The sequence below is a fragment of the Salvelinus sp. IW2-2015 genome, linkage group LG6.2, assembly GCF_002910315.2.
Source record: "Salvelinus sp. IW2-2015 linkage group LG6.2, ASM291031v2, whole genome shotgun sequence".
NCBI classification, from domain to species: domain Eukaryota; kingdom Metazoa; phylum Chordata; class Actinopteri; order Salmoniformes; family Salmonidae; genus Salvelinus; species Salvelinus sp. IW2-2015.
In genome coordinates, this window is record NC_036846.1 from 3206717 (window position 1) to 3221281 (window position 14565).

Genomic DNA, 14565 nt, shown 5'->3' on the forward strand with positions numbered 1-14565 from the left:
AAACTCAGTGCCTCTTTGCTTGACATCATGGGAAAATCAAAAGAAATCAGCCAAGACCTCAGAAAAACAATTGTAGACCTCCACAAGTCTTGTTCATCCTTGGGAGCAATTTCCAAACGCCTGAAGGTACCACGTTCATCTGTACAAACAATAGCACGCAAGTATAAACACCATGGGACCACCCAGCCGTCATACCGCTCAGGAAGGAGACACGTTCTGTCTCCTGGAGATGAACGTACTTTGGTGCGAAAAGTGCAAATCATTCCCAGAACAACAGCAAAGGACCTTGTGAAGATGCTGGAGGAAACAGGTACAAAGGTATCTATATACACAGTAAAACGAGTCCTATATCGACATAACCTGAAAGGCCGCTCAGCAAAGAAGGAGCCACTGCTCCAAAACCGCCATAAAAAACCCAGACTACGGTTTGCAACTGCACATGGGAACAAAGATCGTACTTTTTGGAGAAATGTCCTCTGATCTGATGAAACAAAAATAGAACTGTTTGGCCATGATGATCATCGTTATGTTTGGAAGAAAAAGGGGGAGGCTTGCAAGCCAAAGAACACCATCCCAACCGTGAAGCACTGGGGTGGCAGCATCATGTTGTAGGGGTGCTTTGCTGCAGGAGGGACTGGTGCACTTCACAAAATAGATGGCACCATGAGGGTGTAACGGTTCTCGTCCTCTTCGTCTGAGGAGGAGTAGGAAATATCGGACCAATGTGCAGCGTGGTAAGTGTCCATAATGAGATGTTTAATAAATCAACTGAACACTGAACAAAAATAACAAAAGCACAAACAACCGAAACAGTTCTGTATGGTGAAACACAGACACAGAAAATAACTACCCACAACCCATAGTGGGAAAACAGGCTACCTAAGTATGATTCTCAATCAGAGACAACGATCGACACCTGCCTCTGATTGAGAACCATACTAGGCCAAACACATAGAAATATAAAGTATAGAACAAAACATAGAAAAACAACATAGAATGCCCACCCCAACTCACGCCCTGACCAAACTAAAATAAAGACATAAAAAAGGAACTAAGGTCAGAACGTGACAGTACCCCCCACCCCAAAGGTGCGGACTCCGGCCGCAAAACCTGAACCGATAGGGGAGGGTCTGGGTGGGCATTTACCGCGGTGCACATTGGTCCGATATTTCCTACTCCTCCTCAGGCGAAGAGGACGAGAACCGTTACAGAACTACCCACCAAACAAGGACCAAGCACCGTGAAAGGGAGGAACAGCACTTGGTGGAAAAATGGACCCAGGAGAGGGATGAGTGGGTAACAACCTGGGAGGAAATAGAGACGTGGTCGATCGATCCAGGGAGAGTGCCAGAGCCCGCCTGGGATTCAATGGAACAGTGCGAGGAGGGATACAGGAGAATGGAGGAACGGCGACGATATAAAGGTACGCGGCTAGCACGGAAGCCCAAGATTTTTTTGGGGGGGGCACACGAGGAGATTGGCTGAGTCAGGTAGGAGACCTGAGCCAACTCCTCATGCTTACCGTGGGGAGCGTGTAACTGGTCAGGCACCGTGTTATGCAGAGATGCGCACGGTGTCTCCAGAATGAGCATCCAGCCAGGAAGGAGGGTGCCGGCTCAGCGATCCTGGTCTCCAGTGTACCTCCTTGGACCAGGATATCCTGCGCCGGTTTTGCGTACTGTGTCTCCGGTGAGTCCCCAGCCCGGTACCACGCACCAGGCCTACAGTGCGCCTCCAGGGTCCAGTATGCCCTGTTCCTCCTCCCCGCACTCGCCCTGAGGTGCGTGTCCCCAGCCCGGTATTACCAGTTCCGGCGCCACGCACCAGGCCTACAGTGCGCCTCCAGGGTCCAGTATGCCCTGTTCCTGCTCCTCGCACTCACCCTGAGGTGCGTGTCCTCAGCCCGGTACCACCAGTTCAGGGACCACGCACCAGGCCTACAGTGCGCCTCGGCAGTCCAGAGCCGCCCGTCAGTCAGGAGCTGCCAGAGCGGGTCCCCGCTCCAGAGGCGCCACCAAAGTGGGCCAAGACTGAGGTGGAGCGGGGTCCACGTCCCGCACCCGAGCCGCCGCCGTGAAGGCCCACCCGGACCCTCCCCTTTAGAGTCAGTATTTTGCGGCCGGAGTCCGCACATTTGGGGGGGGGGNGGGGGGGGGGTACTGTCACGCCCTGACCTTAGTATTCTTTGTTTTCTTTATTATTTTGGTTAGGTCAGGGTGTGACGAGGGTGGTATGTGTGTTTTTGTCTTGTCTAGGGTTTTGGTATGTCTAGGTGTGTGTGTGTAGTCTAGGCATTATGTAGGTCTATGGTGGCCTGGATTGGTTCCCAATCAGAGGCAGCTGTTTATCGTTGTCTCTGATTGGGGATCCTATTTAGGTTGCCATTTTCCAGTTTGGTTTGTGGGTTATTGTCTATGTGAAGTTGCATGTATGCACTCTTTGTTAATAGCAGTCACGTTTGTTTTGTTAGTTTGTTTTGTTAGTTTGTTTAGTGTTCTTCGTGTTTAGTCGTCTTGTATTAAAAATATGTCTTCACGCTGCACTTTGGTCTCCTCACTACGACGTTCGTGACAGAGGGAGGAAAATGATGTGGATATATTGAAGCAACATCTCAAGACATCAGTCAGGAAATTAAAGCTTGGTCGCAAATGGGTCTTCCAAATGGACAATGACCCCAAGCATACTTCCAAAGTTGTGGCGAAATGGCTTAAGGACAACAAAATCAAGGTATTGGAGTGGCTATCACAAAGCCCTGACCTCAATCTCATAGAACATTTGTGAGCAGAACTGAAAAAGTGTGTGCGAGCAAGGAGGCCTACAAACCTGACTCAGTTACACCAGCTCTGTCAGGAGGAATGGGCCAAAATTCACCGAACTTATTGTGGGAAGCTTGTGGAAGGCTACCCAAAATGTTTGACCCAAGTTAAACAATTTAAAAGCAATGCTACCAAATACTAATTGAGTGTATGTAAACTTCTGACCCACTGGGAATGTGATGAAAGTGGGAATAACGCACTCGGAATAAATCATTCTCTCTACTCTTATTCCGCCATTTCACATCTTAAAATAAAGGGGTGATCCTAACTGACCTAATACAGGGAATTTTTACCAGGATTAAATGTCAGGAATTGTGAAAAACTGAGTTTAAATTTATTTGGCTAAGGTATGTAAACTTCCGACTTCAACTGTAGGTCTGTTACTTACAGACAGACTCAGTCCTTCACTGGCCAGTCAGTGAGGTTGTCTCTACCAACATCATCACACTGCTCCATCTGTGGCCCTCAGGCATTCCACATTTTATTTATTAGACGTGACCTTTGGGTTCTTTGGCAACATTCCCTGCTTGTCTGCAGGCCCTGAATGGATGTTTGTGTAGCACACGGACAATATTATGCTCAAATCTCAAAAGGCTTCACACACTTATCACATACATGTGTTTTCCGTCATGCTATGATAGTTGTTAGCTAGGCCTCTGGTCTGATATGTTGTGGTCTCTCCTCTTTCTTTCCGTTCAGGAGGGCAAGCATTACATCCCTATAGCAGCCCTGCTGTCCAAGGAGGGAGACCCCTCCAACACGGCCCGGTCAGAGGAGACCAACARCAGGCCGCTCTCTCACCGCGACTCAGGGAGCACCTGGTAAGAAACAGGAGTCTGTCAGCTGGCCAGTCACTACACTACATTACCCAGCTATATTACCCTCAACCTAACAGAGAGATATTACCCTGAACCTAACAGAGAGATATTACCCTGAACCTAACATGGAGATCACACAGACACCTGTGGCTCACAACACTATTGAATAAGCTCTCTCACATTTTATAGCATTTCAGTTTAGTTGAAGATTTCTGCCATAAGTCTATGTACATTATATAACATTTAATAGAGACACTTCAGCAGTGAAATGTAAAGTCTCCTTGGCCGTCTTGACTTCACGGAACGTTTATCTCTCTTTAAATATGTGTTATTTTAAATGTACTGAATGTTAAAGCTACAATATGTACGTTTTTGGGCAACCCTACCAAAGTTCACATAGAAATGTGAGTTATAGATCTGTCATTCGTGGTTAAAGCATGTCTAAGAAGCTGTGGATATGTTCTATGTGCGCTATTTCTATGCGTCCCGTTAAGTTTCATTTTTGCGTCTTTTACTTTCAGTTTGGTACACCAGCTTCAGACAGCTGAAAATACAATATTTTTAGTTATGGAAAATATATTTCACAGCGGTTTAGATGGTACAATGATTCTCTACACTGTACTTGCTTGTTTTGGCACATCAACTGATATAGGCGAACTATTAGAATTTTAGCAACTAGGAAATGTCAGAGTGATTTCTGCATATTGATTTATGATTTCTGCATATTGTGCCTTTAAAATAACAACCAATCATTTCAGTACATTGTTCAAAGCACACACCATTTTCTTAACATATGCTTTGCTTGGCGGTTCGGCTACTTACTCTTAAAGAAGTTCATGTAGATCTAGTTGAGGACAGTGAAAGACCTGATTAAGGTTGAGATAAGAACTATATACATTGGCAGTGAGATGTTGAGGGAGCCCAAAGCATTGTGGCCCCTTCAAGGAATTTCCTCCCAAACCACAGACCCTGCTTTAGGGTTTAGGTCCACTTAAAATAATATTTGTCAAGCCCTCGTTTCACAGGTCCTACGAGTGTGTTTTTTGAGAATGTGTTGAAATGCTTTAATAGCAGTTATCCCTTAAGCAGAATTAAGCAGTCATTTGATTCTCTGCGTCTGTTGAAAAGTAAAATAAATAGAGGTTCTTTTCAAAGACCAATCCCACTGACACTATGTAATTGTTCATTAACTTGATTATGTTCCCGCTTATTGTGTTTCTTAATGCCACTTTTTGGCACATGTAATCTTGGAATTCCCTGATTGGGATCTGACTTTGGAAATTTTATCCCTTCAGGAACATCCGGCCGGGAAGTGTGAAGACCTTTGACGAGGTTACCATGGAGAACAGCTCTAACGACAACCATGAGGTGAATTAACTCATCACCCCCCAACTTAACATGAGGGTGTCTCTTCACTACAGAGCTGCCTAATTAGTAGGGTGTAAAACATCTGGCCTGTAAGAATAGACATATGTGAGACCACGCTTTTGTTGGACTAGCTCTGACACTTTCTCTATCATTCTCTCATCCTCTTTCTCTCCCTCTCTCTTTCTCTCTCTCTTTCACTCTCTTTGTATCCTGATATTTCCCTCCCTCTCTCTGCACGTGCAGGGGGGACAGTCGGACAGTGGGATGGGCCTGTCGTCTGACGATGGGAACACGCTGAAGCGCCTGGAGTCTTTTGCCTGACCTCTCTGTATCATGGCCCTGGCGTGAGTACACCTAATACCCATCATCCCTGTCACTGACATCATCTGGAGACGCAGAGGGGGGCGGATAGAACCATAGTGAGAGGCAGAAAGAGGCAGGGGAGCCACAGGCAGAGGCAGGGAGGGGTAGAGCGGCAGGGAGGGGTAGAGCGGCAGGGAGGGGCAGAGCGGCAGGGAGGGGTAGATGGGCTGGGAGGAGGGGTGGAGAGGCAGAGGCTGGGAGGGGTGGAGAAGCAGAGGCGGGAGGGGTGGAGAGGCAGAGGCCGGGAGGGGTGGAGAGGCAGAGGTGGAGAGGCAGAGGCCGGGAGGGGTGGAGAGGCAGAGGCCGGCAGAGGCCGGGAGGGGTGGAGAGGCAGAGGCCAGGAGGGGTGGAGAGGGAGAGGTGGAGAGGCAGAGGATGGGAGGCGTGGAGAGGCAGAGAAGGGTAGATAGGCTGGGGCAGAAAGAGGCGGACTGTGCGAGGGAGGGGTAGAGAGGCAGAGAAGGGTAGATAGGCTGGGAGGGTTGCAGAGGCTGAGAGGGGTGGAGAGGCAGAGAAGGGTAGATAGGCTGGGAGGGGTAGAGAGGCAGAGAAGGGTAGAGGGGTAGAGATGCAGGATGGAGAGATAGGGGAAGCAGAAAGAGGTAGGAGAGAAGGAGAGGCAGGGTGCTGGACCTGCCCAGGAAACCCACCCACTGGCCTGGAATGTAGACGTTCGGATTGTCACACACACACACACACGGTCCCTATCCCCCTCTGAACCTCAATGACAGGTTTTTGCATTTGTAAAAACAAGCCATGCGAGAGCCCAATCGAGACAAAGGACTCTGGGGAGGGATATTGCCCTAAGGTGACAACCCAAAAGACAGAGAACAAAAGTCCAGTGGAAGTGTGATTCGGGCCTGGGTGGTTTAACACTAAAGCTCAAAAGGCTGCTCGGCCTGATTGAGACATCCTCTGACAACTTACTTATCAAGGAGTTTCTAAGTTTAGAGTAGAGGCAGTGTTTCATACATCACTCAACTACCATAGTGTGAGATTACATGAGAGGTCGGGGCCAAGGAGGCACTCTGTCCAAGCACTCTGTCCAAGCACTCTGTCCAAGCACTTTGTCCAAACACTCTGTCCAAGCACTCTGTCCAAGCACTCTGTCCAGACACTCTGTCCAAACACTCTGTCCAAGCACTCTGTCCAAGCACTCTGTCCAGACACTCTGTCCAAACACTCTGTCCAAGCACTTTGTCCAAGCACTCTGTCCAGACACTCTGTCCAAACACTCTGTCCAAGCACTTTGTCCAAACACTCTGTCCAAGCACTCTGTCCAAGCACTCTGTCCAAGCACTCTGTCAGACACTCTGTCCAAACACTCTGTCCAAGCACTTTGTCCAAACACTCTGTCCAGAGTCAATCTAACAGATGTTGTCAGAATAACAGTGTCATTGCTGAGGAACAGTTGTGGACTCAGATGTCTCATCACCCTGGATGTTATCTGATCCAGTATAATCAGCCTGTGGTGGCTGAGGAATTGTTGTCTAACATCTCCCTGCGCCTTTGAGAATGAATGCTCCCCTACGCAATGAACTGAGAGCTAATGTTCAGATAGAGGAAACATCCCATTATGCATGTACAGTCCACCCACTGTCCCAGATAAACCTGTGGTTTGTGTAGATTGAGGTTTTAGAGATTGTTTATGATGTTGAACGTTGGCCAATAGCAGGGTTAATCTAGTAGGTCACACAACCGGACTCTTTGGATCTGAACATGCTCCGCAAACCAGCAACTTGCAAAATGATTTAAACAAGCATTCAGGTTATTCTAAATGTAATCTCATGATACAGTTCACAAATCCTCAGGCGTAGACTAAGCTTCCCATCAAACCAAAATTGGTTCTGTGAAAGTTCCCAGAACATTCATTAGGTCGCGGCAAATGTTCTCATAACACAAAAACTGTCCAGTCTTGCTGATGATTATATCATTTTTGTATAAAACATTTGCCAGATGTTGCAAAAAATGTTTCTAGAACACATTTAATCCGTTCTTTAAAGGTTCCCAGAATGGATTTCCTTGTCCCACCGCGCTCTAGCAACTCGTTTTGGCGGGCCGGGAGTCTGCAAGCTGACCTCGGTCGCCAGTTGGACAGTGTTTCCTCTGACACAGTGGTGTGGCTGGCTTCCGGGTTAAGCCAGCAGTGTGTCAAGAAGCAGTGAGGTTTTGCAGGGTCGTGTTTCGGAGGACGCGTGGCTCTCGGCCTTCACTTCTCCCGAGTCTGTAGGGCAGTTGCAGCGATGAGAAAAGACTAACTACCAATTGGGTATCATGAAATTGGGGGGGGGGGTGAAAGTACAACAATAACAAAAAAGGTTCCCAGAATGTTTCATTAGGTTGCGGAAACAGTCTGGTGAGAATATTGTCGGGACATCACAAAAGATATGTTCCCAAAACATGAAATCTGTCCAGTTGTGCAGATGATTCTGGGCTGCAAAAAACATTCACCTGCTGTTGCTCGGGTCGGGTAGCAGAGCTCTGTTATGAGAACACACTTTCACAGAACCAATTTTGATTTGCTGGGAAAACATTACTCTGGTACGTTGTGTTATTACATAACCTGGAAACCTAATGAGAACGTTTGGGGAATGTTCTGTATGGGTTGTCACAGATATTGTGCACAACATTTTAGTGAGTGTTAGGAGAACATTCCAAGGTTATTTCATTTAAAACATATTTTTGAAGAGAAAAATATATATTTTGTTATCAAAAACATTATATTGGGATGTTATCATCCTAATGTTAGATAAAACCCTAACTAGAACTTAATGGGAATTGTAGTATAATGTTCTGGGATTGTTCCTGGGTTTGCTGGGTTCCCAGCTAGCAATCACCCAGGTCATCGATAGTGTCCGTAGAAGACAGGTTCCTTGACCAGCTGTAGATGACACTGCTGGCATGACACCTTGTCAGAACCTTTCATACCTGTAGAATAGAGAGAAACCAGGGCTAAGGACAGGGCTTAGAAAGGTCAGGCTGCAAAACCTCTCCCAGCTTCAGTTCAAAGAGCACAATTGCATTAAAAAAAAGGTGTCGGTGGAGTCTGCCTTTTCAAATGCCCCACTCACAAATGCCTCTTCACTGGTCAAAAAAAGATTAGGACTGAAACATATTCTAACAAGCTAGAATAGCTAACAAACGACATTATTTTTCAACGCAATAATCATAAACTGGCAGAAAGGGTACAGGAAAACATCCCTGAGTGGAGTTTGATGTGAATTTATCATGATTAATGACACTATTCCGAAACCCCCAATGAACAAGGTCTTGGTTTGAATAAAACATTATGGATCCCCTCCCTCAGCAACCATTGTTCCCTCCCAACCCCAATCCTACCCCACACCCTCATCAACCCATGTACAGCTCTCCCCTCGTCTCTGTGCCCCTATGTGATGCACAACGCTGGGCAGAGAGAGACTAGAAGACCACTACCTATGGGCACAGCCTTAGCTTCCATGGCCTCTTCCATGGGAGAACCAGTCACCAGAGGCATGCAGATAATTATCTATTTATTGAGGGGAAAGAACCCTTACTGGGTCGCCACTCGATCACTGTCACCTTTGACCTTCTGGAGGTTTACGAGGGAGGGCCTCCCTGGCTCTGTAATGGTCCTCTAGCTTTGTGCTGTAGAATTCCACGTGGCACCCCCTCTTCCCCACTCGCAGTTGTCCTATACCGTCTCCCTATAGCTCTCTCTCTCTCTCTCTCTATCTCCCTCTCTTTGTAGATGTGTGTAAATGCTTGGCATAGTATTGATGTCAGTACTTGACTCAACAAATCGAAAATGTAATACACCACCCTGTCATTTCCCCAGTCTCATAGTCAATGCAGCTAGTCAGTCATGTGATTTATCACAATGGGATCTGACCTTGCGTCCCTGTGAGCTAGGTTCTGGAAACTCCTAGCAACCAGAAGACAATAGTAGTCAATTACTCATATTTGGAGCGTTTATGGGAGCAGAAGTGAGAGGCCAGAGAACATGATTGATGATATCCTTTATGAACAATTATCATGGAAATGTATTATTGGTTTATTACTGAGTCTGTTTTTAAACATGTATGTTCTCTCTCTCTCTCTCTCTCTCTCTCTCTCTCTCTCTCTCTCTCTCTCTTTCTTTCTCTTTCTCTTTCTATCTCTCTTTCTATCTCTCTCTTTCTCTCTCTCTTTCTCTCTCTCTCTCTCTCTCTCTTTCTCTTTCTCTCTCTCTCTCTCTCTCTCTCTCTCTCTCTCTCTCTCTCTCTCTCTCTGTCTCTCTCTCTCTCTCTCTCTCTCTCTCTCTCTCTCTCTCACTCTCTCTCTCTCTGTCTCGTGGTCTGTCTCTCTGTCTGTCTTTCTGTCTGTCTGTCTGTCTGTCTACCTGAACCTAACATGGAAGATCACACAGACACCTGTGGCTCACAACACTATTGAATAAGCTCTCTCACATTTTATAGCATTTCAGTTTAGTTGAAGATTTCTGCCATAAGTCTATGTACATTATAAAACATTTAATAGAGACACTTCAGCAGTGAAATGTAAAGTCTCCTTGGCCGTCTTGACTTCACGGAACGTTTATCTCTCTTTAAATATGTGTTATTTTAAATGTACTGATTGTTAAAGCTACAATATGTACGTTTTGGGCAACCCTACCAAAGTTCACATAGAAATGTGAGTTATAGATCTGTCATTCGTGGTTAAGCATGTCTAAGAAGCTGTGGATATGTTCTATGTGCGCTATTTCTATGCGTCCCGTTAAGTTTCATTTTTGCGTCTTTTACTTTCAGTTTGGTACACCAGCTTCAGACAGCTGAAAATACAATATTTTTTAGTTATGGAAAATATATTTCACAGCGGTTTAGATGGTACAATGATTCTCTACACTGTACTTGCTTGTTTTGGCACATCAACTGATATAGGCGAACTATTAGAATTTTAGCAACTAGGAAATGTCAGAGTGATTTCTGCATATTGATTTATGATTTCTGCATATTGTGCCTTTAAAATAACAACCAATCATTTCAGTACATTGTTCAAAGCACACACCATTTTCTTAACATATGCTTTGCTTGCGGTTCGGCTACTTACTCTTAAAGAAGTTCATGTAGATCTAGTTGAGGACAGTGAAAGACCTGATTAAGGTTGAGATAAGAACTATATACATTGGCAGTGAGATGTTGAGGGAGCCCAAAGCATTGTGGCCCCTTCAAGGAATTTCCTCCCAAACCACAGACCCTGCTTTAGGGTTTAGGTCCACTTAAAATAATATTTGTCAAGCCCTCGTTTACAGGTCCTACGAGTGTGTTTTTTGAGAATGTGTTGAAATGCTTTAATAGCAGTTATCCCTTAAGCAGAATTAAGCAGTCATTTGATTCTCTGCGTCTGTTGAAAAGTAAAATAAATAGAGGTTCTTTTCAAAGACCAATCCCACTGACACTATGTAATTGTTCATTAACTTGATTATGTTCCCGCTTATTGTGTTTCTTAATGCCACTTTTTGGCACATGTAATCTTGGAATTCCCTGATTGGGATCTGACTTTGGAAATTTTATCCCTTCAGGAACATCCGGCCGGGAAGTGTGAAGACCTTTGACGAGGTTACCATGGAGAACAGCTCTAACGACAACCATGAGGTGAATTAACTCATCACCCCCAACTTAACATGAGGGTGTCTCTTCACTACAGAGCTGCCTAATTAGTAGGGTGTAAAACATCTGGCCTGTAAGAATAGACATATGTGAGACCACGCTTTTGTTGGACTAGCTCTGAACTTTTCTCTATCATTCTCTCATCCTCTTTCTCTCCCTCTCTCTTTTCTCTCTCTTTCACTCTCTTTGTATCCTGATATTTCCCTCCCTCTCTCTGCACGTGCAGGGGGGACAGTCGGACAGTGGGATGGGCCTGTCGTCTGACGATGGGAACACGCTGAAGCGCCTGGAGTTCTTTTGCCTGACCTCTCTGTATCATGGCCCTGGCGTGAGTACACCTAATACCCATCATCCCTGTCACTGACATCATCTGGAGACGCAGAGGGGGCGGATAGAACCATAGTGAGAGGCAGAAAGAGGCAGGGGAGCCACAGGCAGAGGCAGGGAGGGGTAGAGCGGCAGGGAGGGGTAGAGCGGCAGGGAGGGGCAGAGCGGCAGGGAGGGGTAGATGGGCTGGGAGGAGGGGTGGAGAGGCAGAGGCTGGGAGGGGTGAGAAGCAGAGGCCGGGGGGTGGAGAGGCAGAGGCCGGGAGGGGTGGAGAGGCAGAGGTGGAGAGGCAGAGGCCGGGAGGGGTGGAGAGGCAGGGCCGGCAGAGGCCGGGAGGGGTGGAGAGGCAGAGGCAGGAGGGGTGGAGAGGGAGAGGTGGAGAGGCAGAGGATGGGAGGCGTGGAGAGGCAGAGAAGGGTAGATAGGCTGGGAGGGGTAGAGAGGCAGAGAAGGGTAGATAGGCTGGGAGGGGTAGAGAGGCAGAGAAGGGTAGATAGGCTGGGAGGGTTGCAGAGGCTGAGAGGGGTGGAGAGGCAGAGAAGGGTAGATAGGCTGGGAGGGGTAGAGAGGCAGAGAAGGGTAGAGGGGTAGAGTATGCAGGATGGAGAGATAGGGGAAGCAGAAAGAGGTAGGAGAGAAGGAGAGGCAGGGTGCTGGACCTGCCCAGGAAACCCACCCACTGGCCTGGAATGTGACGTTTCGGATTGTCACACACACACACACACGGTCCCTATCCCCCTCTGAACCTCAATGACAGGTTTTTGCATTTGTAAAAACAAGCCATGCGAGAGCCCAATCGAGACAAAGGACTCTGGGGAGGGATATTGCCCTAAGGTGACAACCCAAAAGACAGAGAACAAAAGTCCAGTGGAAGTGTGATTCGGGCCTGGGTGGTTTAACACTAAAGCTCAAAAGGCTGCTCGGCCTGATTGAGACATCCTCTGACAACTTACTTATCAAGGAGTTTCTAATTTAGAGTAGAGGCAGTGTTTCATACATCACTCAACTACCATAGTGTGAGATTACATGAGAGGTCGGGGCCAAGGAGGCACTCTGTCCAAGCACTCTGTCAAGCACTCTGTCCAAGCACTTTGTCCAAACACTCTGTCCAAGCACTCTGTCCAAGCACTCTGTCCAGACACTCTGTCCAAACACTCTGTCCAAGCACTCTGTCCAAGCACTCTGTCCAGACACTCTGTCCAAACACTCTGTCCAAGCACTTTGTCCAAGCACTCTGTCCAGACACTCTGTCCAAACACTCTGTCAAGCACTTTGTCCAAACACTCTGTCCAAGCATCTGTCCAAGCACTCTGTCCAAGCACTCTGTCAGACACTCTGTCCAACACTCTGTCCAAGCACTTTGTCCAAACACTCTGTCCAGAGTCATCTAACAGATGTTGTCAGAATAACAGTGTCATTGCTGAGGAACAGTTGTGGACTCAGATGTCTCATCACCCTGGATGTTATCTGATCCAGTATAATCAGCCTGTGGTGGCTGAGGAATTGTTGTCTAACATCTCCCTGGCCTTTGAGAATGAATGCTCCCCTACGCAATGAACTGAGAGCTAATGTTCAGATAGAGGAAACATCCCATTATGCATGTACAGTCCACCCACTGTCCCAGATAAACCTGTGGTTTGTGTAGATTGAGGTTTAGAGATTGTTTATGATGTTGAACGTTGGCCAATAGCAGGGTTAATCTAGTAGGTCACACAACCGGACTCTTTGGATCTGAACATGCTCCGCAAACCAGCAACTTGCAAAATGATTTAAACAAGCATTCAGGTTATTCTAAATGTAATCTCATGATACAGTTCACAAATCCTCAGGCGTAGACTAAGCTTCCCATCAAACCAAAATTGGTTCTGTGAAAGTTCCCAGAACATTCATTAGGTCGCGGCAATGTTCTCATAAACAAAAAACTGTCCAGTCTTGCTGATGATTATATCATTTTTGTATAAAACATTTGCCAGATGTTGCAAAAAATGTTTCTAGAACACATTTAATCCGTTCTTTAAAGGTTCCCAGAATGGATTTCCTTGTCCACCGCGCTCTAGCAACTCGTTTTGGGCGGCCGGGAGTCTGCAAGCTGACCTCGGTCGCCAGTTGGACAGTGTTTCCTCTGACACAGTGGTGTGGCTGGCTTCCGGGTTAAGCCGCAGTGTGTCAAGAAGCAGTGAGGTTTTGCAGGGTCGTGTTTCGGAGGACGCGTGGCTCTCGGCCTTCACTTCTCCCGAGTCTGTAGGGCAGTTGCAGCGATGAGAAAAGACTAACTACCAATTGGGTATCATGAAATTGGGGGGGGGGTGAAAGTACAACAATAAACAAAAAAGGTTCCCAGAATGTTTCATTAGGTTGCGGAAACAGTCTGGTGAGAAATATTGTCGGGACATCACAAAAGATATGTTCCCAAAACATGAAATCTGTCCAGTTGTGCAGATGATCTGGGCTGCAAAAAACATTCACCTGCTGTTGCTCGGGTCGGGTAGCAGAGCTCTGTTATGAGAACACACTTTCACAGAACCAATTTTGATTTGCTGGGAAAACATTACTCTGGTACGTTGTGTTATTACATAACCTGGAAACCTAATGAGAACGTTTGGGGAATGTTCTGTATGGGTTGTCACAGATATTGTGCACAACATTTTAGTGAGTGTTAGGAGAACATTCCAAGGTTATTTCATTTAAAACATATTTTTGAAGAGAAAAATATATATTTTGTTATCAAAAACATTATATTGGGATGTTATCATCCTAATGTTAGATAAAACCCTAACTAGAACTTAATGGGAATTGTAGTATAATGTTCTGGGATTGTTCCTGTTTTGCTGGGTTCCCAGCTAGCAATCACCCAGGTCATCGATAGTGTCCGTAGAAGACAGGTTCCTTGACCAGCTGTAGATGACACTGCTGGCATGACACCTTGTCAGAACCTTTCATACCTGTAGAATAGAGAGAAACCAGGGCTAAGGACAGGGCTTAGAAAGGTCAGGCTGCAAAACCTCTCCCAGCTTCAGTTCAAAGAGCACAATTGCATTAAAAAAAGGTGTCGGTGGAGTCTGCCTTTTCAAATGCCCCACTCACAAATGCCTCTTCACTGGTCAAAAAAAAGATTAGGACTGAAACATATTCTAACAAGCTAGAATAGCTAACAAACGACATTATTTTTCAACGCAATAATCATAAACTGGCAGAAAGGGTACAGGAAAACATCCCTGAGTGGAGTTTGATGTGAATTTATCATGA

General features: G+C 46.4%; 1 protein-coding gene across 1 annotated transcript in view; it reads left to right on the top strand.

Annotated features, from left to right (window-relative positions):
• Window positions 1-14565, top strand: part of LOC111965680 (vascular endothelial growth factor receptor kdr-like) — a 74246-nt gene that overhangs the window by 58054 nt on the left and 1627 nt on the right. Inside the window, exons 27-29 of the mRNA XM_023989893.2 lie at window positions 3516-3637; window positions 4930-5002; window positions 5246-5346. Of these exons, the coding sequence (XP_023845661.1) occupies window positions 3516-3637; window positions 4930-5002; window positions 5246-5323 (273 nt within the window). The 3' untranslated portion in view covers window positions 5324-5346. The remainder of the gene's footprint in view (window positions 1-3515; window positions 3638-4929; window positions 5003-5245; window positions 5347-14565) is intronic.